The sequence below is a fragment of the Vidua macroura genome, chromosome 14 (genome assembly GCF_024509145.1).
Source record: "Vidua macroura isolate BioBank_ID:100142 chromosome 14, ASM2450914v1, whole genome shotgun sequence".
Lineage (NCBI taxonomy): Eukaryota > Metazoa > Chordata > Aves > Passeriformes > Viduidae > Vidua > Vidua macroura.
Genome location: NC_071584.1, coordinates 14,203,645 through 14,225,454, shown reverse-complemented (window position 1 = coordinate 14,225,454; position 21,810 = coordinate 14,203,645). Strand labels below are relative to the sequence as shown.

The 21,810-nt window shown below is 47.8% G+C and overlaps 1 protein-coding gene across 2 annotated transcripts in view; it reads left to right on the top strand.

The window, feature by feature from the left end:
* GPC3 (glypican 3) overlaps window positions 1–17,568 on the top strand; it is a 145,496-nt gene extending 127,928 nt beyond the window's left edge. The window contains exon 8 of one of the 2 annotated variants that reach the window (XM_053990519.1): window positions 17,273–17,568. In XM_053990519.1, the coding sequence (XP_053846494.1) occupies window positions 17,273–17,466 (194 nt within the window). In that variant the 3' untranslated portion in view covers window positions 17,467–17,568. Of the gene's footprint in view, window positions 1–11,385; window positions 12,579–17,272 lie in introns of those variants that run through there. The other variant, XM_053990520.1, reaches the window with a different exon arrangement.
* Window positions 17,569–21,810: the final 4,242 nt, after the last annotated feature.

The window sequence follows — 21,810 nt, the reverse complement described above, 5'->3', positions numbered from 1 at the left end:
GAGGTAGCCCAAAACAAGTTGTTTCCCCTCCGTGCTGACAGTCCTCAGTCAGTGCAAATTGTCCTGTGGGCATGGAGCCAAATGGGGAAAAAAGTCCCCTCACTCCTTAAAAAGGGAACATCTCTTTCTCCTTCCCTGCTATGCCCACACAGACCTTTGTGATTTGTGGTCTAATTCCCTTTGTTTTTCAGCAATTTCTTCAAACAAAGAGGGGAAATTGTCACTAGTTGCTTTGGGCTGGCTTTAGATTAAACTGTCTTTCAAAGTCTAGGCAAACAGGGTTAAAAATTGGTATATTTTGGCAGCTTAGGAGAGCTAGGCAAATTTCCTTCCTGATATCTATAAAACTTTTTCTTCCCTTACTGTCAGCACTGTTTTTGTGGGTGTTAAACATGATTATAAAGGAGAATGCAACAGATTGCAGGTACATCAAGTTCCAGCACAATCAACTGCCATTATTTAAAGAAGATGCTTTTAACCAAGCCTTTAAAATTCCCTCCTCATTTATCAGTTTTCAGGTGTATAACTCACAGAATTGCTCCCTGTCCCACCCCCTCGTGACACCATCGCTCACGCTCTGGGTGATCCACAGACATTTTACACCACCAAGCATTAACAGAAATGAATTAACACTTTAAAAGCGTAAATGTTGTATTTCATAGGAGTCAGGCAGGATATTTGGAAGAGAAAGAAATGTAAATGGAATGAAATTCTTAAGCAAGATTATTGATATGACAGGACTAAAGAGCTTGGGATTCTGTGAAAAGTGCCTCTTTTCATCCCTCTAATAAGTCCATTACTTGCACTCGGGAATATTTTAAGGTCCTTTTCATGCTGACTCTGGAGTTGAGCATGCTTTGCATTTCAAGCTTTGTCTATGAATCAGTAGAAGCCAAAGTTATTTCTGCTTTAAAATAACAGGAGCAGGGAACAGCTAATCTCTTTTCATTCTGAGTCCTTACATTATTTTACTGGACAGAGTTTGTGTTGGCTACAAAACAGGGCATTCACAAAATCTATGAGAAGGAATTTAGTCTAAGAATGAAGCCTAGATTGCAGTATGCATAAAGACTCCTTTTCCTAAGGCCATTAAGAAATTCCAAATCTGAGCTATTTTGAACAGTGACATTAAATTAGCCTTGCTAATTCCAGTAATTCAAGCCGATAGCTGAGTTTACAAATCTACTAGATGAGGCCTTCCCATAATTACAATCTCAATGTGCTTTTCAGCTAAGGTGAGTTGGCACAAAAAAAAAGATAAATAAATAAAAGGGGGGAAAATGCTCTTTCTGTTCTGGCTTTTGAGATTAATATCTCTAAAGAACAGTTAAGCAGCTGTATTGCACCAATAAGACGTCCCCTGTCCTGGACTGGTAAGTTCATTTTGCCTCTAATGTGCAAGTGAAATGCAGAGGAGAGACTGGATTTTCCCCTGCTTTGTTTTTTCTGTTGTCTCTTTACAAAGGAGAATTCATGCTGCTGGTGCTTGTAGTTCAGTTTTTAGTTGTTTATTTACAGGTAGTAATTCTTCCTGGGAAAAGAAAGAGTGTGACTGGTTACCCTCTTTTATGTGCAGAAAAAAAACCCCAACCTTTGGTGGATAAATCCAGTTTAGAGCAGGTGGAACAATGATACAAAGGTGCAACGCTTATTATTCCTCTGTACAAAGATGTTGATTTGCAGATCCCAGCACAGCTAAACATTCCCAGTGTGATGGAAAGGTTTTGAGAATGTGTTTCCAAAGCCATAAGGCACAAAACCATGAAACAAATAAAATTATTTGAAAGAGTGTTAATTTTATTAGAACCAAGCAGAGGTAATATAAGGGCAAACCTAAGTATTCACATCAGCACTTAACTCAGGCTGCAATGTTCATAAAATGTCCTTTTGATCAAGCTGTGAGTGTTTTGATCCTTATTCTATGAGCATCATTCAAAGTGACCTAACTGTAGCTCCAAACAGGCATCTGCAGCTGCAGAAGTCCTTGAGCAATAACAGGTCAGGAACTTGAATGTGTGCTCTGCCGGGAATGCTAATATTGCAATCCCTTTTTCTTGTTGTTGTTCCAAACAAGAAGGAAAGGACAAAAGCTCTCACGAAATAAAAATTCCCCACAGAAAATTGTCCTACCACCATCGACTGTGGATACTTGAGTCAAAAGTATTAAACAAAATGATGATTTTAATCTATCAGAATAATAATGGCATGGCTGCTAAATAATTTTATATCCTCCCTACATGGGTGTTTGACCTTTCTCTTCTTGGTAACATTGTCACCACTGGCACATGGGTGATTTTTAGAAGACCACTCTGATTTAAGAGGATGTTTTTCTACTGGGTGCCCACAGGATTGGGTGCAAGTCCTGCAACTCACAAACCCATGGCAGCACATTGCAGAGCCACGTGGAGCCTGTTTGGAGTAGGGGTGGACCAAAACACTTGCAGAAGCCTGGCAGCCATCCCACGGTGTCCACAGGCTCAGGTATATGCAGCAGATTGTGCCCCAAGATACTGCTTATGGCTAAGTCAGGTAGAAACAGCTCTGCTGTTTTTAGGGGCTGGAGGGAGCTGCTTTTGCTCCCCGAGCCTGGGATGATGGCTGGGAAGGAGTGAGGTGGGGTGGGGGGCACAAGCAAGACTCTTTTTTTCTGAGGCAGTGAAGAGATGGAGGAGGCAGAAATGCAGTTCTTGATTTCCAGGAAACTCTTATCTCTAATCTCTGTAATCCATTTTAGAGGAGATTTTGTGATTTTGAAGGGATTTACAAACTGGATTACATAGCCTTTTTACTTTGATTTTCCACTATGATTGTGACATTCCTGAGAGAGAGCCATGATTGCTTCAGATCGGATGGAGAAGGAGGCATTTGTGGGCTTGGACCTTGGAGCCCTACAGAGTTGTCACCTCCTTGTTTCACTGCTTGCTGGGTCAATGGAGGTGTCCCCAGAACAGTTTGGATTCTCCCACACAAGCAGTGTGTCCTCATCCCTGGCACCTTCTTGTGGCTGTACCAGCTGACCCAGGGAGATGCCAGGCAGAAGCTCAGGGCTGATCCCCTCCATCCCTTGCTCCCTCCTTCTGGACTGGGAGCAGTCCAGGTGGTCTCCCTGAGCTCCAGCATGGTCCCAAGCAGGACAGGGAGGCCCGTGGCCCCCAGGGAAGTGTAAGTGTGATGGCAGAGGTCCAGCACAGCCCAAGCATTGCAGCCACAGTGTCCTGGTGCTCAGCAGGGATACACTGGGATTCCCATTGGAACTGCCACCACCATTCAGATCCAGCTTTTAGCACCATCGTTCCACCAGTGCTTTGGGGTCAGGGTTTGCTCTCGGCCTGGGAGAGAGGCAGGGAGCAGAAATCAGCCAGGGTTTGTGTCAGACTTTACAGGCACCCAGTGAGCAGCTGGGCTTAATTTGGGTCTTTCTTCAATGCCATGCAGTGCAAAGCCAGGTCCTGGTGTCAGACTGCTGAGGCTGTTCCTGGGGCTGCTTCCAGTGCAGGGAAGATGTCCCGAAGCTGTTAAAACATTCCAGCCTATGAACCCAAACCTTCTTCTTTATAAAGTGGAAAAGTTGGGTACGGTGATGCTTCCCAGGACCTTCTGCATTATCCCATTTTTATGGACTGAAGTCACTTTAATGTTGTTTTAATGCATGTCCAAGATTTTTTTTTTTAATTTGTTTATTTATGCAGGTTAACACAATGAGAAAAGCCAGGCGATGCTGTTGCCACTTGGCTCCCTTCCCTTGGCAGCTCTCTCACCTCAGCTCCTGCTCTATGCAGACATTCCCCTGGCACGGACAGGGGGAGCTGGCTGTCCATCCATGCCGGTGACCCTGGGCAGTGTCAGAGCACAAGCCCTCAGGAAGTTTCTCCAGGAGCAGAGGCAGGCTGAGCAGAGGAGCATGGAGTACCACCATGCCTGGTCCTACCTGCCAGCTCTACTGGGGGCTGAGCAGGTATGTCCATGCACAGCCCAGATTCTTCAGTTTGGACCTGAAATCTCACTCAAGATATTTTCCCTTGGCATTGTGAGTTGTAGCCTGGTGGATGTCCAGGGATTTTTCACTGACTGTAGACATTGCACGAAGTCCTTGTCCCTTCTGACTGAAGAGGCACATTCTGGGTTGCCTGCTTGAAGAAGGAATGCCACAAACCCCTGGTCTCTGTGGCCTGGGCACTTTCAGGGCTGGTTTCCACACACAATGAGTCACAAAGGGAGATGTCAGATGTTCCTGGGTGCCATAACACCACCATGAGCTTTCCAATCAAGCATTGAGAAATATCCTCCTGCCTTGAGGGCTGCTTTTAGTGGCTAACATCTGGAAAGCAGCGACCATTGCATTCCCCTCTACGACTGCATTTTGTCAGGTCCTGCTAATACCTGAATGTCCTGAGCTTAGAGAGTTGAAGGCCAGCATGTAGCAAGAAAGAGCTTCCTCTCCTGGTCATATCCAAGAGCTTTTGGGGAAGAAAACATGAAGGAGAAAATTTCAGTTAGACGGGAATATGTTGTTTTCAGTCGTTAGAGGGAATATGAAGCGTTTAATTTTGCTCTGCTATCTTTGGGAACCTTACTTCCCCAGATGAAGAATGTATGGAGATGTCTCAGGTGACAGCAGAGTGATCAGAAGGGATCTCTTTGTGATTTAGATCTCGAAGGTCTCCAAGCAGGAAGAAATGACTCCACATCTGGGAGGGCTGAGATACTGGGGGATCTGCAGAGCCATTGCCTGACCCGGTCCTCTATTGCTGCCACTTAAATAATTTCACTTCTGTTCATACTCTTCTGTTTACAGCTATTCCTCTTTTTATTTCTTGACTCCTGTCTTTGTAAATGCTTTTGGCTGTATGTGTTTAGCTCCCTATTTTTCAGTTCTTTTCTTCTAAGCTTTAGGTAGCAACTCTTGTTCTGGACTGTACATCTGGATATCAGACCAGGGTAATGCTGCTTCATCAGCAAAGTACAAGGACTCCAGCACTTCCAATTAATAATGCTAATGAGATTTGTTAATTTTTAATAGATTACATGAGTGCATTTTGCTAAACACATTTTTGTGGCTCCTCTCCACGAGTGCAGTTCAGAAACTCTTTCACGCTCTGCCAAGGGGAAAACGAGGAATGCAATTGCAGATGCCAGATTCTCTTCGGGGTAGATCTAGAACAAACCAAGGACCAAAGAAGAATGTAGCGAGTACATTTTCAAGGTAAACATAGGCCCAGGTCATAAATTATGGCCCTTCCTTGCCACCGGCCTCTGGCCAAGGTGGGGGGAAGGAGCAGTTGCTGGAATTGGGGTCATGGTGCAGCCCCTCTGCCTGTACACAATGTTGGGTTTTGAGGGTGTTTTGTCCCTTTGTAAACTTGTGGAGAGACTTTTGTGGTAGTACTGGAGGCTGGGGAGCCAGGGTGTGCACAGTGGCTGCCTCACAGAGCTCAGTGCCTTGTGTACCCCGAACAGCACCTGGTTACACCCCTGGCATGGGACTGAGATGGACCTTCCTCACATCTGGGTCCCCCCAAATTGATTTACTGCTGCCTTCCAGAGAGCATTGATCCTAGGGGAGCATCCTCCCCCATCAGTCCTGGGTTTGTGGTGGTGCCTGTGGTGCCTGTGTTCTCTGGATTGCTGTTGAACACGTGCTGCAGGCCACGGGCCATCAGTGGCACACCAGCAGAGAGGGGGCAGACAGGCAAGGGCGAGAAAAGTCTTGGTTTGCAAATCAGCAATCCCAAACCTGATTCCTTTGGGTTTCTGCCCAGGAAGTTGGTTTTACCCCTTGCTGCTGAGCCATGCCAGGCTCTCTTAGCCATGTTGCCGATGGCAGCAGGGTGATGTTGAGCTGGATTTTTTCTTCTTTTTTTTTTTTCCAAATTCATATTGCCAAGAGCCGCACCTCCTAAATTGCTGTGGAGGAGGTGGAAAAGCAGAGGCACAAGACCATGCACATGCTGCACATCCATCTCAGTGATCTGTGCCAACACAAGCACCACGGCCAGCCTTGGCTCAGCGCTTTAATTACACACCGGCGCGGCCGCACCTACGGCTGGGCTGTTGCAGCTCGTTGTGCAAGAAGACAACTGGCAAACCTGTTGGTGCTCCAGGATTTTAATGGTAATAAGCCAGAGGGCAAAACCTCCCTGATGAGATGAAACCATGCTTGGCTAGGTGTTTGGAAGAGTTTAAGGTGTTTTGGAGAAGCAGAACTCCGGGAATCTCGGCTGTATCTGTGCAGTTGTGGCTGTTTGTGCCATGTAACCCAATGGATGGTTTCAGGTGTTGTCTTTGGGGAGGCAGAGGTGTATTTGTAATATGAGCTGTTTGCATGAAGAAAACAGATAACTGCAGGCTGAGGTGAGCAGAGCTTTTGGTGTTCCAGGAAGTGTTTGGGATGAAACAGTTAGACAGTTCTTCTACATTTCAGGTGCAAACACCTGTGAGAATGAAATGGTTGGTACTGTAGAGAAGGAGAGATTTGGGAGCCAAGCTGAAGCAGACTGGTCTGTGGAATCACAGCCTCTTATGCTTCACCTTGCAATGAGTCAACAGTTTGGGCTTGACTCAAACATCTCTCCCTTTAAGAAATCCTGTCCTGTTTTGGAGACAGCCAGTCTACTGCATCTATTGGCACCTTCTTCCCCACACTGAAGATGCTTTAAAAAATGAACAAAGCAACGCACTCTGGAGATTGTAATTTTCAGTGGCAATGGTAGCATATGCTTTCCTAGGGAAAAACAGTCCTGAAGGAAAGATGCAGGCAGATGCTGGCAGGTGCAGAAGCTTGCCAAGCTGCCCTACCTGTCTGTGGCATTTCTACTTGATGTGTTTTGCATTCACTGGAAACATGAGCCATTCCCTTCACACCACAGTGTTTCCATCATCTGCAAACCAGGGCCATCACCACAGCAGCCCTTTTGGCTGAACACACTGCATTAGGCTTAATGGTTTCACCTGTGTCGGGATCCCCTCACACCCGTCACCGCTGCACGAGGCACTGGCAGAGCTATCAAGTGACAGGGGGAGGCAGTTTTCATGCCTGGCCATCCATTATGGCTCTGTTACTATATTGGGTCCATGGCTGGAACCATCTGCTGGGGCAGGCTTGGCAGGCAGGCAGCCCAGATGCCTGGCTGGGAGATGCCTGGCTGGGAGATGACATTCCCTGGCTCTGGGCTCTGGGCAGCAGCCGAGCCAGCCTGCAGCAGCAGGGCTCTTGGAGGTCATTTGCCAGACGTTTGCTAGCAGTTCTTTGCTCAAGCCCATGCTGTCCATTTTGGGGGTGAAAAGGGGTGTTTTGGTAGGCAGTGTTGATTTGGCAGAGCGAAGCCTATGTGCCAGTACTCTTCCTCCCTGCTCCTGCTGTGCCAGCTGCCATGGGACATTTTATCCCAACTCAAACCCAACGTTCTCTCCCAGTTCAGCCCTCTTTTGTAGCCGCATCCAAAGCTGGAGTGGTTCAGCAAGAAGAGCTTTCTAATGACTCCTGCCAAATAAGCCAGTATGGCAGAGTCAGTAGGCATTTTCCCTAATCCATGGGAAAATGCCTCCGCTTTATTTTGTGGATGCGGAAAGCGCGTGCTGTAGGGCTGGCGCCGGGTTTTGTCATCCACGCTGCGAGGCCATTGAGGCTGTTGCTGTCCTGGGAGCACAGCGCAGCAGCTTTGTGTTAGAGGGGCTTTGGTTACAAAAGATGCTTCCGGAGGGACCGGCTTGTGTGCGGCTGGAGACCTTTCACCAGCTGTGCGAGGATTCCGGGAAACGGCCCGGCACGCTCGGCTTGCGTGAGGAGGGGGAGAAAACAGCAGAGCTAATGATTGACTATTATTTTAAAGGGATTATCTAATCTGCAGCCCAGAGGACAGGAGGGACCAAAATGAGTGAAGATTGAATTTGTAATTAGTGCAGATTGTTGGTAATACCCCCTGGACTCTGATTATAAACAGAAACAGATTTTTCTGGTTTCCTGCCCTCCCCCCAAAGTCTTTGCAGGCCAAAGGGCCACTTTGTACTGAGAAGCTGATGCCAGTGAATTGGGTGATCTGAGCTGGAGTGGTAGAGATGTTTAATGCAGAAGGTGGCTGGGTAGAGGGGAGGGAGAGGAGTACCTTCTTTCAGGTTATTTTGCAGCATAAAGGCAAAGTTTTGGGTGGATGTGGCCAAAATGGAGTATGTGGACGGTTAGTTTCAGTTACCCCACCAACCATCCCGCAGCTCTATCCCTGATGCCGAGGCTCTTTCACTCCTGGAGGCTGTGGGGGCAGGAGGTGCAGGGATGTGGAGCTGATCAGGTCTAATCAGGGATCCTAACAAAAGCTGGAAATTATAATGGAGCCCTCTCAAGAACTACCTGGTTAGGAGCATTTGCTAATTTGGGTTCCTGGATTTGAAATATGTTTATTGCCAATAATATAAGCAGTAAGACCAGAGGCAGTGGGCAGAAACTGATGCACAGGAAGCTGCATCTGAATATGAGGAAGAACTTTTTTAATGTGCAGTGACTGAGCACTGGAGCAGGTTGCCCAGAAAGGGTGTGGAGTCTCCCTCACTGGAGATAGACTCAGTCCTGTGCACTGTGCTCTGGGGCACATTGTGCATTGGGCTTGAGAGGGAGCTTGGACCAGATGACTCACTGTGATCCCTTCCAACCTTACCAATTCTGTGATTCTGTGATGTATATTTTTTATGCTGTTATTGCCTAGATTGGCTGCTGGAAGTCTGTTAGAGGCTCATACCTTTTATTTTCCTTTCCTCTGATGTAGCAAAGGTCATTAGAAGCTAAGTGAAAGGGATTTGCAAGGGCTACAGATCCATTATTAATGCAAAATAAAAGATGTTTAGCTAAATCCATCACACCTAAAAATACAATTGGGCACAAATAAGGAGAAGGATACAATGGAAGGAACAGTGAAAACAAATGGCACACCCAAGCACTAAACTTCTGAAGCAGTTAAGGCGAGGAAAATAGCATTCTAATCTCTGATGACAAGAGGGTTTCTGTTCCCTTCTCTTTAATTTGGCCAGAAGGGAATAGAGAGAGAATCACCATCCCCATTTGGGTGAAATGCTGTGATTTAAAAAATTACCCTTACTCAAGTTGAGGTGAAATCCCAGAATTGGAAAATTTCCCACGCAAAGAATATGTTTGGAACGCTCATTTTGGCTGAACATTTCCAAGGGGATTCAGCTGCTGCATTGAGACCCGTGCAGGAACTCGAATCTCATAAATTACATCCCAGAACAAGACTGTAAATGGGGCCGTCAAAACCCTTTGTGCTGTTAAGGACCTTGCTGAAACACTCTTTTGTTTCAAATCTCTTTTCTAAAGGGAAGGCAAGAGTAGTTACTCAGTTCCTAGGGAGTTTTTTTTTTTTTATTTATTTGCTAGGATGTCCACTAAGAGAATATTCTGCCCCAAAAGCTCTCATGGTCTGGGAGTGTGTGGGTGCCTGACAGTACTGTGACCCCATGGAGCATCTTTTAGGTTTCAGGAGCCTTTGTAATGTGTGGCAATATCTTCCAAGACACACTAGGGCAGGTTATGATCCAACATTGTGCCAGCTGAGGAGTCTTGTGTCAAACAACCAACTGTGGAATAATCTGCTGTGATTTTATTAACTGCAAATCCCTCCACTTATTTTCCAGAAATGAGCTTGGGAAAATAAGGTGGTGCAGGCAGGCTGTTCCCAATCTGCCCTGAAGCCTGAGCATGCCTCATGCCAGAGGGACTTGTTCTTTCTGTGCTTGGAAAGTCTCCCAGCACGTCCCTTTCAAGGTGGCACCTTTCTTCCCCTGCTCTTCCCATGGGTGTGCAGCGCCAGAGGACAGCAGCATATCTGTGCTATTTAGAAGGAAAGCAGGAAAGCTGTGGAAAAGAGGAATTGCAGTATTTGTGGGAATCTACTAGAGAATTCAGTTCAGCAGGCGGGTTCTGCTTGCACCTGGCCCTCTGTGTGCATGGATAGCTGCTCTCTTTGAGCCATTTCTGACCTCCTTTGATGGCCTGGGCTGACTCACTTGTCATGCTAACATCATTCTGCTTTTGTTTTGCAATGTTTGGGTATTTTTTGATTAAGAAATACTGCCTGTTTGCCTTGGCAGTGGTGTTCATTGGACTGATGTGGCATTTTTTTAGATAGAGTACTTATTCAGTCTCTTGGATTCTTTCTCAGGGGTGGGGTGGGATGATCCAAACTTTTCCAACATGCTAGTGATCCAGGAGGCTTGTAAAGGTCTTGAGCCAGGGTCTCTTCTGATGGAAACCACCAGTTTCCTCCAACTCCAAAGGCCAGGCTCTGAGGATAAGACAAACAGGCTTACCTGATTCCCATTTGGCTGAGAAACCTGGACTCCAGAAGGAGATGGCAGCAGCACGAGCAGGGGAGCAAGGGCCCCACTGCCTTGAGAACAAGCAGGAGTGCACCCCCTCAGTCCAGCTGATTGACAGGTTCAAATGCCCCAGGTAGATCTGGCTAATGGCATCTTAAAACACCTTTTTCTCTTTGTTCTCGGCCCCGAGATTTGCTGGTGTCTTGTCTTTCCACATGGTCTATTTGGACTTCTTTATTCTTCCCTGACCCAGCAAGACAAGGGCAGCTGTGAGTTACTGCTCAGCAGGTCCCTTGCAGCCAGTGATGGGTTGCCACAAGCTTTCCCCTCTGTTAATGTCATGCTCCTCTGCCAGTACTATCCAGACTTTTATACTGGATGTTTTCTTTGATTGCAACCCACATGTGCTTCATCTCAAAGTCTCTATGTTGCAACACCAGCATGCCCAGAGTGCATGATCCATTCACATTCCTTCCTTTGATGAGGTGGGCCAGGGATGGGATGTGTTCTCAGTGCTATAAGGAGCATATTTTGCACACTCTTACATAAGGCTGCAGGAATGCAAAGCTCCTCAGGTCCTACAGCCAGGAGGCTTTGGTGAGCAAGACCTTCTGCTGACTCTGGGTTTGGGGAAGTGTTAGTGCTCGCCAGGATTTCCTCACTCCTGCACGCATCCTTGTTGTGCCTGGGGAGCAGACACAATTTGCATTGCTAAACACCCGCTCCAAAGCTCAGCTGGTTTTCTTTGGGAGTAGCTCTCCTGTAAGGCACATCCCTTATCTCTTTTGTTTTCTTACTGGAGCACCTCACAGTTGGGATTTTTTGGTCTCTCCATTTGGTGTAGGGTACTGAGACTGGTGGTGCAGGACTGACAAGATGTTTGCTAAGCTCTTCTGGCCCATCAAGCCCTGTGATGCCTTTGACTGCACCCAGACCCAGCTGCCCTCAGCTGTGGCATGGGCTGCCCCAGAACCCCAATTTTTGTGGGGGCTGGATGTGCTGTGTGTCAGAATGTTGACACACACCACGTGTTACTGACCACCTCTCTCCTTCTGCTTTCAGAGCTGGCGTATGACCTGGACATGGATGACATCTCTGCAAATAAGCAGCTTCTGAATCAGCAAAGCAAAGATGGTGCTGCAGTCCCCAGCAGCAACCCTGGGAGTGCAGCCACTCACCCCAGTCCTGCTGCTGGCATCGCCCTGGTCCTCCTGCTGCTGCTGCTGGGCCACCAGCCATGAGCAGTGCTGGTGGCATCACTCCGTGTCTCTCCATGCCTTTTTTTAGTGAGGAAGATATTTGGAACCTCTTCTGAAATATATGCACATTACCAAAAACAGGACAAATGCCCTGAGTCAGTTTTTCAAGATTCTTCACAGAAAAAAAAAAAAACCCAAATTAAAAAAGTATTGGTTCATGGCAAACCAGTAAATATCTAACAGTGGTTTTTAAAGATAATCCTGTTGAATATAAGCAGGTTCATATTAAATTGTGTTCCTCACAGTTTTTGAACACTGAGGTCTCCCTTGCTCTTAAGGTGAAGACCAAATTATATTTTGAGTTGTTCGAACATGCATGGGGTACAGAACACCTGTGGTTTATGAAATACTCTCAGCAAATATCATACCCCTGATTCCTAGTTGACTTAATACAGATTTTTTCTGTAGTTCAAGTGCTTTTTGTACTTACTCCAAATTCAAATCTCACCCCTGGGAATCTGGTCAGGACATAACAGAGAGCATGTGAAGACAGGGGAGAGAGAAGATCAGACACTCGGCAGGAGGAAAGATGCTGTGGAAGAGAAGCTGTCATGCACTGGGATGGTGTTGAAGATGTGCTCCCCTGGGCACAAAGCCCACCTGCACCATGGCAAGTTGCAGGTGATTTTACTGCTCGCCCCCTAGCCAGGTCCTGAAGCCCTTCAGTGCAGGTGGCTGATCCCCAGCAGCATCCTTGTGGCACATGCAACAACCTGGTTTCATTCTTCAGAAGTGAAGCACCTCCTTTCCCACGGGAAACCTGCAAACACAGCTCCAGCCAAAGGACCGACGGCAGGGATGTACACGCTGTGCTTTGTAGGGTGAACAATGACTGTCCAACGTGTTGTGCTATGAAAGGGGAAAAGAAAAGGATTTACAGCCTTTTACAGGAGCCTGAGGCAGATGAGACTCTTACTCATGTGTTTCTTTGCATGTTCCTTTACGTAAGCTATCTCTAAAATAAAGATTGGTTGCTCTGTAAGAGGTGGCCTGGAAGTAGCCTCCCATGTGTGCTGTACTGGAGTGGGCAGCCTGGGAACACCAACTGTGCCCAGCTCAGGGACACCAGGACTTGGCTTGGTCTGATTGAATGGATGGGCTGGGTTTGGTTTGGTTTCTGGCCAAGATGGTTGCGTATTTCTGTTTAAGATCTGCCTTTACTAGAGTGTTTATATCTGCAGTATCTTAAGCTGCAGCATGTGCACGTACGTGTGCATACACCCCCTCGCACACACGTGCATGCTTCGAATATTTGTGTGCATCAGTCCTCTTTTACAGCAGCTTTATGTTTAGGAGAAAGTAGATAATTCCAAACCACGCAGTCAGATGGTTTGGAGAGTGGAAACTTTACCCAGTCTAAGTGGTGGGGCTGACCTGTCTGACTCTGATTTGAAGCCTTGGAATTGTGTGAAGTGCTTTGGGTTTGTGGCAGAAGGAGAGATGATTGTTCCTCCACTCCTCTGCATGGAGATGTTAACTCCCAGTTCACCAGTCCTGATGCAAAGGAGCAGATCTGGGCTAACCCATGGCATGACCTGATGGTTAATTTTTGGAGACCTGTCCTCTGGGTTTCAGAATCCTCGTGTCCCATCCACACCAGGGTGAGTGCCGGGGGTGTTTGGGCAGTGCTGGTGACGTGGTATTCCTGTAAGGGCTGACTTTTTGCATCCATGCACTGTGATGTGGTTTTATATTTTACATGTTTTTTGTATTTTATATTTTACATTTTCACAAACCAAACTGCAATCCTCTCTGTCTCTTGGGACTGTGCTTTGACCCTGGGTCAGAGGGGTCCTGGTGCAAGGGAGGGCTAATGGTGGTGCTGGCAGAGGCATTTCTTCACATTCCTGCTGCTCAGCTCTTGTTCTGGCCCAGCTCCTCGCATCATCCCAGCTCTCTGTGCTCCAGCTGGCTGAGCCCCTGAGCCTCTGCTCCACCAAAGGGAATATTTTATTAGCGCCACTTGAATTTGAATCGCTTCTTCCCTTCTGATCATTTTCCTTTCATCCCCTGGGAGTGCTGGGGGTGGAAGTGGGCTGCTGGGTTAGTTCAGAGATGATGTGCTGCCTCTGCCTCGCCAGGTATCGCTGGTACCAGTGCAGGGACATCATCTCCTCTAATATTATGTCAGAAATACTCTGTGTGCTGCTGCTTCCTTAGATAAGCAGCAGGATGGGAGGGTGGCAGCAGTTTTTCAGTACAAGTCCAGTGTGTTTTCTCTCTGAGGAGCTGGCGTGGGCTGTGCCTTGCTGTGTCTCACAAAGCCTGGTGGGCTCTCCCACTTGCATCACCACGCACGATGCTGATGCTTCTCAGCAGAAGACCCCTCTGAGGCATGCTGAGCCTGGTTTCCCTTTGCTGTTTAGCACAGCTGTGCTTGCTGGAGACTTTGTTATGATCAGAGATCACAAAAAACAGCCTTTGAGCCCACTCCCTGCCAAGTTTATAAAATAATGGATTATAACCTGAAAAAGCAGCTGTTGAATTTTCCCCTGCCCTGGGTTTGTGCACATGTTTTAACAGGAGGTTTGCAAGGAATGCCCTGGCCACCGAGGTGGAATAGGGCTGATGTTCAATTTTGGGCAGTGTTTCATTCCCATCATGAGAAATAAGGAGTAATTTTTCCCTGTTTGTTTCTCTGCACCACTTCTGTGTACTGTGACCTGCCTTGCCATGGGATGGGGCCCCTCCATCAGGAGATGGGCACTGTCACCTCTCCTCTGCAAATGTACCTGGGACTCCAAACCTTGTCCCACGGCATGCAGGTTTAACTGCTAATACACAGTCAACATTATTTCAATTTTTATCATTATTGCTATTATTATATATTATTAATGAGTATACATATCATATATATGATAATATGTTTATAGGAGTCAAGGAGGAGGAGGGATTGAGCTGCTGGCAGGTGCAGCTCAGCTGTGCACACAGCACCACAATAACACAGTGACGTGAATTCGGCACCGGTGGTGGCCACTTCTGACCTGCAAAGTGTGTCCCCAGAGTAAATACCTGGGGTTTTAGCTGAATAGAGGAGTTTATGCCATGAAGGTGCTTCTGGGGGAAAAAAAAAGACAAACAATGGAACAACTGCTTTTCAGATAATTTTTAGCTTTGTGATGAAGGCCAGGGCCAGACCTGAGCTGTTGCTGACTCCAGTCTCCACGTCTCCCTGTGCAGAGCTGTGGACTCCTTGGTGCAGCTGCCAGCACTGTGTCCCAATGGTGCCTTGTGGGCTTGGGACGTTGTGCTGGCACCAGATAAAGGCCTGGCAACCTTGGGAATGTCTCCTGTCTCAGCAGGTTGAGCACTCGCTCCTGCCAGTTAACCTTAATGCTTCCTGGCCAGTTCTGCAGCTCCTTTAAGCTCCACTCACAGCAGTGGGGTGGCAGGAGCCTGCTGGCCCCATCCCACATATGGGCAGGACTGAGCAGCATCACCGCTCTGTATTCTGCAAAATGACTGCACTGAAGGTAAAACTGCATTTCCTGGAGGGGTTTGCAAGCAGCCTTAAAAAGGTGATGAAGCTGACACCTTTCCCTGTGTCTGAGGGTGGTGATGAGATGCAAACATGTGCTTAGCATGTGTAATGTATTTCTGCACTAACCACGCATCAAATTATAATTTAAAACCAAAATATTTTTGTTGGATGGGAAGTTCCAGTTCATTAATCAATTGACTAATAGTTTAGTGCTGGAATGGTAAAATCTTAACACACTGAACAGCTGCTCGAAACAGCTGGTGCTTACAGCTCATGCTGTTTGGGAAAGTGAAATCTAGAGTGTCTCAGTTTTGTTTTTCATGGAGATTTTCAGAATTCCTCATTCATCACCATGAGCAAAGCCCTCAAGCCCTCTGGAGCACGGGCCTAACAAGGATCCAGGGCTGGATTCACTGGTGCTTCCAACTGAAACAAAATGCCCCTTGCATGGAGGATGCAGAGAGCACCATCAGAGACCTGGCGGGTGAACGTGTTCCTGTGGGTCAGCTGAAGGGGGATACATGGAATCCTGTGCTGTCAGATATTTTGATTTGCTTTTCAGTCCAAACTGGTGCCTGCTGAGCCATGGGCACAGCAAGGGAGATGCCACCAACCAAAGGGGCACTTTCCAGCCTTGGAGGGTGCTGGGTTGGTGCACAGCTCAGGGTCCTGGTGGGGTGGCACGCTGGGGACTGCTGTGCTGGGAGGGAAGGGCTGACTGCCTTGCACTGCCTCCTGCTCTGCTTTGTTGGCAGCTGCTGGTCCATGGTGAGATGGGCAGAGTGGTGGTGGTGTGCAAGAGGCACCAAGGGAGCAGGGAGACAAGCAGGCTGCATCAGGGACCACACAGGGGACGTTGCATAAGTCTCTAAAGTAAAATATATGAAACCACTCAACCACTCAAAATGCTCCAAACAGCCAGGTGTGCTGCTGAGACATCTCCTTCCCATGTTGGAGCACACAGCTCAGTGGTGGGACTGGCCAAGCCCACCAGACCAGTCCTGCCCTGCAGGCCCTCCAGCTCCCCTAAGCTAAAGCAGCCCAGAAATATCCTTTGGTTCCCAAACTCTTGGGTGCCTTGGTGGGAATTTCCTTGACCTTTCCAGCAGCACTGCAGCTTAATGATTGACAAGCATTGCTAAAGCTTTACCAGAGCACACATCACACCCCCTAGAAGCAGGTGGCCATTCCCAAAAACCAAGAGATTTTTTGAATTTGAGCTCCACAGCTGGGGGTGACCCGGCTGGGCACCAGGAAAATCACAAATTCTCCCAGTATGTTATTTGTTCCCTTAGCAAGGAGTTAGGTATGGAGGTACTGGGGGAATGAAATCTGCACCAGAAGGGAATGGTGTGAAACTATGACACTGGAGGATGCTTGCTGGTCCTTAATGTGGAATTTGGGTTTTCTCTCAGGGACATGGTGAAGGTCCCTATATGAAGAAAAAAGGTGGGTTTTGTTCAGCTCCAGCCTGTGGCTTGCTCATGGGAGACCTCCCTAAGAAGTAAAAGTGGGGGGAACAAAGCAACCCAAACCCACAAACAACCCCCTAAATAGGCTTGTCAAAATGTTACCAAGGGCATTCCCTGGAGATGAGGTAACTGAAATTTTGGCATAGGAAGATGAAGCACTGTGGCATGTTTATACAGTCAGCAAATTTACTGCCTTCAAAAAAAACCCCAGAAAAGCAGTGGGTATTAATCAAATATCATTTATTTTGTCAAACATTGTATCCTTTTGAAAATAAACATCTTGGTGTTGTTTTGCTGAGAGCGTGCAGGATCTGAAGTACACGGCCATGCTTGGGGCTGCAAAGTGATGCATCCCACAGTCCTTCCTGGCAGATAATGCCATTCCCTGCAAAGCCCTCATGTCCAGCTCCTGGTGAGGCTCCCCGTGAACCATGTGCCAGCACTGCAGCCCAGAAGGTCTGGAGAGGGAAAAAACCTTCTTGCTGGTGTGGGGTTTTTCCTTCTGGGCGCTGTGTGGTGGGGCTGGCGCTGGTACCCGAGAGCACTTTGTGGGGAAGGAAGGGCCCCACTAGAGATTATCCAGCGATGTTTCAGATGTTCCTTGGTGGCCACAGGGAGAAGGAAGACTTCTCCCAAGTGATCCAGCACATTACCAGTACTGAAAACCAGATTTTGCATGGCAGAAGTACAGATTTAGCCTCAACCTCCCAGTTTACCAGCTGTCTTCTCCCTTGTAGGAGCCCAGCAGAGACCTCAGCAACTTCTTGCAACGAGTCAACACATTTGGGGATCTCTGCCATTTATTTCTGTTTGCTTTCGCTGTCTTCTCTGCTTTTATTATTTCAATGTGCAAAGATGCTGCATGTCCAGAAAGGAAATCACTGCTGGATCCAAGCAGCACAACCATCAGCTCCAGCACTCTGCAGGGTAATCACTAGAAAGAAGTGGAAAGCCTGCCTGTAGCAGCCTGTATCCTTTCAGTGTCATATTATATTACCATCCACCATGTTAGCAAATGGGAAAATAAACATGAGCTGGATAGCAAAGCAAGAGGCTGTTTAATTACAGATGTGAAGAAGAATGACGTTTGTGTACATTCCACCCAGAAGTGGATTAAAGTGGTGACCTTTCCTGTGGTGTGAAATGGGTTTGTTGTGGAGTGCAGGCATCTCGTGTCACTTCAAGATCTGCCAGACATTTTGTTGCCCTTGCTGTTTATGGTTAACATTGGATGATGTCTCTTGAATCTGAATCTCAGCAGCTGACAGCATTTTCTGGGAACTTGTCATCTGGACTCCATCTAGCAAAATTCCTGGTATTGGGTGTATTTGTTCTCATTTGATGGAAAAACAAAGTTTTATGGGAAAAAAAGTAAAGGGAGAATGGTGGCATTAGTGACTCATGATGCTGAGCTGAAACTTGTGGAACAATCCAGGATTTGGCCCAGGGTCCCAGACCCTGGGTAAGTTCCTGCTATTGCCTGTCACTGTGTGTGGGATAAACATCTCCTGAATGTGGTAACCCGCACGGACACTTTGCCATGACAGTGCCACAGAGGCATCAGGGATGGCTTTGCTGTGCTCAGCCTCCCGTGACCATGTCAGAGGAGGGGAATACTATTTCCAGCCCACCAAAGTATCAGTATCTTGCTTTCTTGAATCATTCTAGCAGGGCCCTTGCTCCAGATTCTTGACTGTTGTGCTCATGACAAGGATGATAGAACAGGAGGGCAAGGGAAGGGGATTTTTTCCACTGGTGTCACCAGCCTTGGTGGTGTGAAACCCCCTGCAAAGGATCTGCTCATCACCTTGCTGATACTGCAAGCCCAGGCTGGGCACTGCCACCTGAGTGGCCATGGGAGCCCCTGCCAGTGCTGCCAGCAAATGCTGGGGGCTCAAAGGGCCAGGCCGGGCAGCGAGGGGCAGGAGATGCTGTCTTACAGAGAGTAAAGGCACTAATTGGCCTGGTTAATTGCAGAGAGGGTCACATCAGGCCTGCTGGGTGACACTGGTTTGTTAATGAAGGACCAGTGGCAGCGAGGGGGCTGCTCTGTGCCTGTGGCCAGCAGCTCTTTCCTTAATTGCTGCCTCTTCCCAAGGCACCGCTCTGAAAGGATCCGGGGCACTGCTGCCCCGAGCTCCCACCAGCCAGCCTGGCTGGGTTTGGGAACCAGGGCCTGTTTTGCTCTAGGCTGGATGCATTTCAGTGCCCAGGGCAGGGGTACAGGGCAGCCCTGTCTTGCTTCCCCCTGGCACTGGGGTGAGGGGCAATCCAGCTGTGTGGGCTCAGGTTCTTGCCTTGGGATGCTCCACACAGAGCAAGGGACACTGAGGCCTGGGCTAGGCAATGGTGACCCACTTTTCAAGGCATGGCAGAGGCAACAGCTTGTTGAGAGTCACAATCCATGGCACCAGGCTCTGCTCTGGCACATGAGGATGATGCTGAGGGCCATAACACAAAGCTGCTTTGGGAGGGAGGAATTTCATTAACATAACAGGGATTACCTTGAAGCTGGAGGTGGTCCAGCAGAAAGATCGAACAGGGAAATGAGCCTGGCTGCACGGGGTGGCCGTGTCACACAGCTTGGAGACAAATATTTAGCAGCAGCATATCTGCTGGTGAAAGAATAACTAGAGACATGGGTCTTGCACCTTTTAAACACTCCAAGTCTGCAAATTTGGGGATGGGATTTGCATGCTGCTTTATTTAGTATTGTAAAAGCTGTGCCATGTTTATGGAAACCACCCTGCAGACACCAAATGTGTGACTGCAAAAAAAAAGTTTCTTAAAAAATGTAAAAAAGAGCAGAAAAGTGGAGAAAAACTCTCATCACCAGTGTTCCATCTCCAGCTCTGTGGTGATGCTCAAGAGGAAGCTGTTGCTTCCCCTCACGCTGTTGCTGCATCACGAGGCTGAAGGGTTTCACTACTAATAATTTATGTCTTTTCCAGGGCCAGACAAGCCCACGGAAGTTGGGGACTAACTCATCCCCCTGTGGGGCCACTGCTTCAGGGAGTGCAGGTGACAGGCACAGAGGGGAGATGGCAGTGGCTGCTGTACCTGGCATGAGCCAAAGTCCCCAGTTTTGGGGGACCAAGCAAAGGATGAGGGAGAGGCAGGAGCACTGGGAGGTCTCAGCACAGAGTGCAGGTTAGGGTGTGAGCAGTGAGGGAAGGAGGGAATGCCCAACTCCTCTGTGTGTGGCTCTGGGATGGTCTTGGTGTCACCTCCCTCTGCAGAGACCTCCAAAACAGTCACTCACTCATAGTGGGGCAAAGAGTCCTGTATGTGAGGACATGATAATGATAACCATAATAATAATAACAACAACAGCCACTGCTCTGTAGCTCATCCTGCACACTCAAACCTCTGTGCAGTTTCCGTGCTTCTTGCCTGAAATTTGTTTTTACAGCCTTTGAAGAGTGATCATTTTAAGCATGATATAGACAGATCATTTAATTATTCTTAAGGAGACTGATTGATTCCACTGCCTGATGGGCTGCCAGACTCCATCTCTGGTGACTGTCTGGCAGAAGCTCCTGGTTATTGTGGTCTTGACCTGCTAATCCAATCTATAAAGGAGGAACTCAAGATCCTGATGTTCCTGTCTGCTGACTGTGGGATAAGTGGATTCCCCTTTTACCACTTCTTTCACACAGCCTCACATGGCATTTTGGTTAACGTTCTGCTCTTGATCTTGTTCCTGACAGTGTGGGATGGGCGTGTGGATGGTTTGCAGGGCTGCAGGGAGTGCCTGGATGGGCTCTGGGCTGCTGGAGAGGGACTTGCTCCTGAGCCCCTGGCTTGTTGCTGTTATCACTGTGAAACCCAAGGGAAGAGCTGGCTGCACGAGCAGGGGCGGTGGAATCACTGCTGCCGGAGGTGCAAAGGAAGGTCAGAGCAAGCCATGGCCAGAGTGTTTTCCAGAGGGTGTCTGGAGCATGCAGGAGGGACAAGGGAATGCTCTGCATGTCAGCCCAGCCAAACCTGCTCTGCCTCTTTTAAGGGGTCTCCACCAATGCTACCTGTCCCTGGGTAGTGTTTGGCCAAGGGATTTGTGCAGTTTGTGGTGCTCCATCCCAAAATAATCATGGTTAGACAAAGTGTTAAAACATAATTTGCTCAGTGTTCCTGAGTGTGATGAGCCCTGAGGTGCTCACAAATGGGAAGGTGCTGATGCTTCACCTCCTATCATGTTCCCATGCTCTTTTTTCCCCTCAGCCTCTTCCATGGGGTCCTGGGCAGGTACATACCAATGGTGATGTCCAGGTTAATTAAACCATTTGTTTTTATACTTTTTCCACTTGAAAATATCCCTCTGAGAGAGGCCAGATGCTCCTGCTTTTGAAGCATACTTTTGGGGGCTGAGAACATCCCTTACCCCGGTACTGCTGTTTCAGGGGCACACCTTTCTGCACAATTCACCTCTGGCAAGACACAGACTGAGGCTGCACCATGTCCCAGCAAAGGAGGAGCCCATTCTGCACCAGGTCCTGCAGTTGAGATGTGGCTTAGGTGACTTAGGAGCATATCTGTGTCTCTGGGACATGTGTGCCAGCTAAAAGGCTCTGGGAAAAAAACACCCATAGGAGCTGGTGTCATTGTAAATGTCACAATATTGTTATCCCAGCAGTGTCAGAGCTGGCTGGCAGAGCCAGGCCTGCCTTAGAAATCGAATTAAATTTTAAATATTTTTAAATTAATAAATTAATTAGGATGTCCATTCCTGCCATCTGCTTTTTGCAGGATTTGGGTGTGAGTTTTCAGTTTTCCCACTGCAGCTGTGGGACTTGGGAAAAAAAAAAAACAAACAACTTCTTTAAAGAGCTGAGACAACAATTTCAAGTGCCGGGCACTTACATTAAGTATTGTGAAACCTAAATTGCAGGATCTCAGCATTGCTTATGGTTACTTTCAGGCAGAAAGACCCATGTCACAGGAGAAGAGCAGGCACACAGCTACCTGATGCTTCGCTTTCTCAACCGAAACAGAGATGTGAGTCACAAGGAAATTTTCCACAGGGAACATTTTTTTGCCCATGAATAGCAAAAACTGCTGAGTGTTTTTTTTCCCTCTTGTACAAGAATCTATGGTGAGCATCTGCACCTCAGGATCCACAAGAGCTGGTTGATTTTGGGGGGGACAGGCAGGGGAGGGTGCTGCAGGAAGGAGAGATGGTGATGTTGCACATAGGCAGTTTTGGAAGCGAGGTCTGAGCATGGCACAGAGGGGACATCCCTGGAGCTGCTCTTTCAAACCAAGATGGAACCAAGAG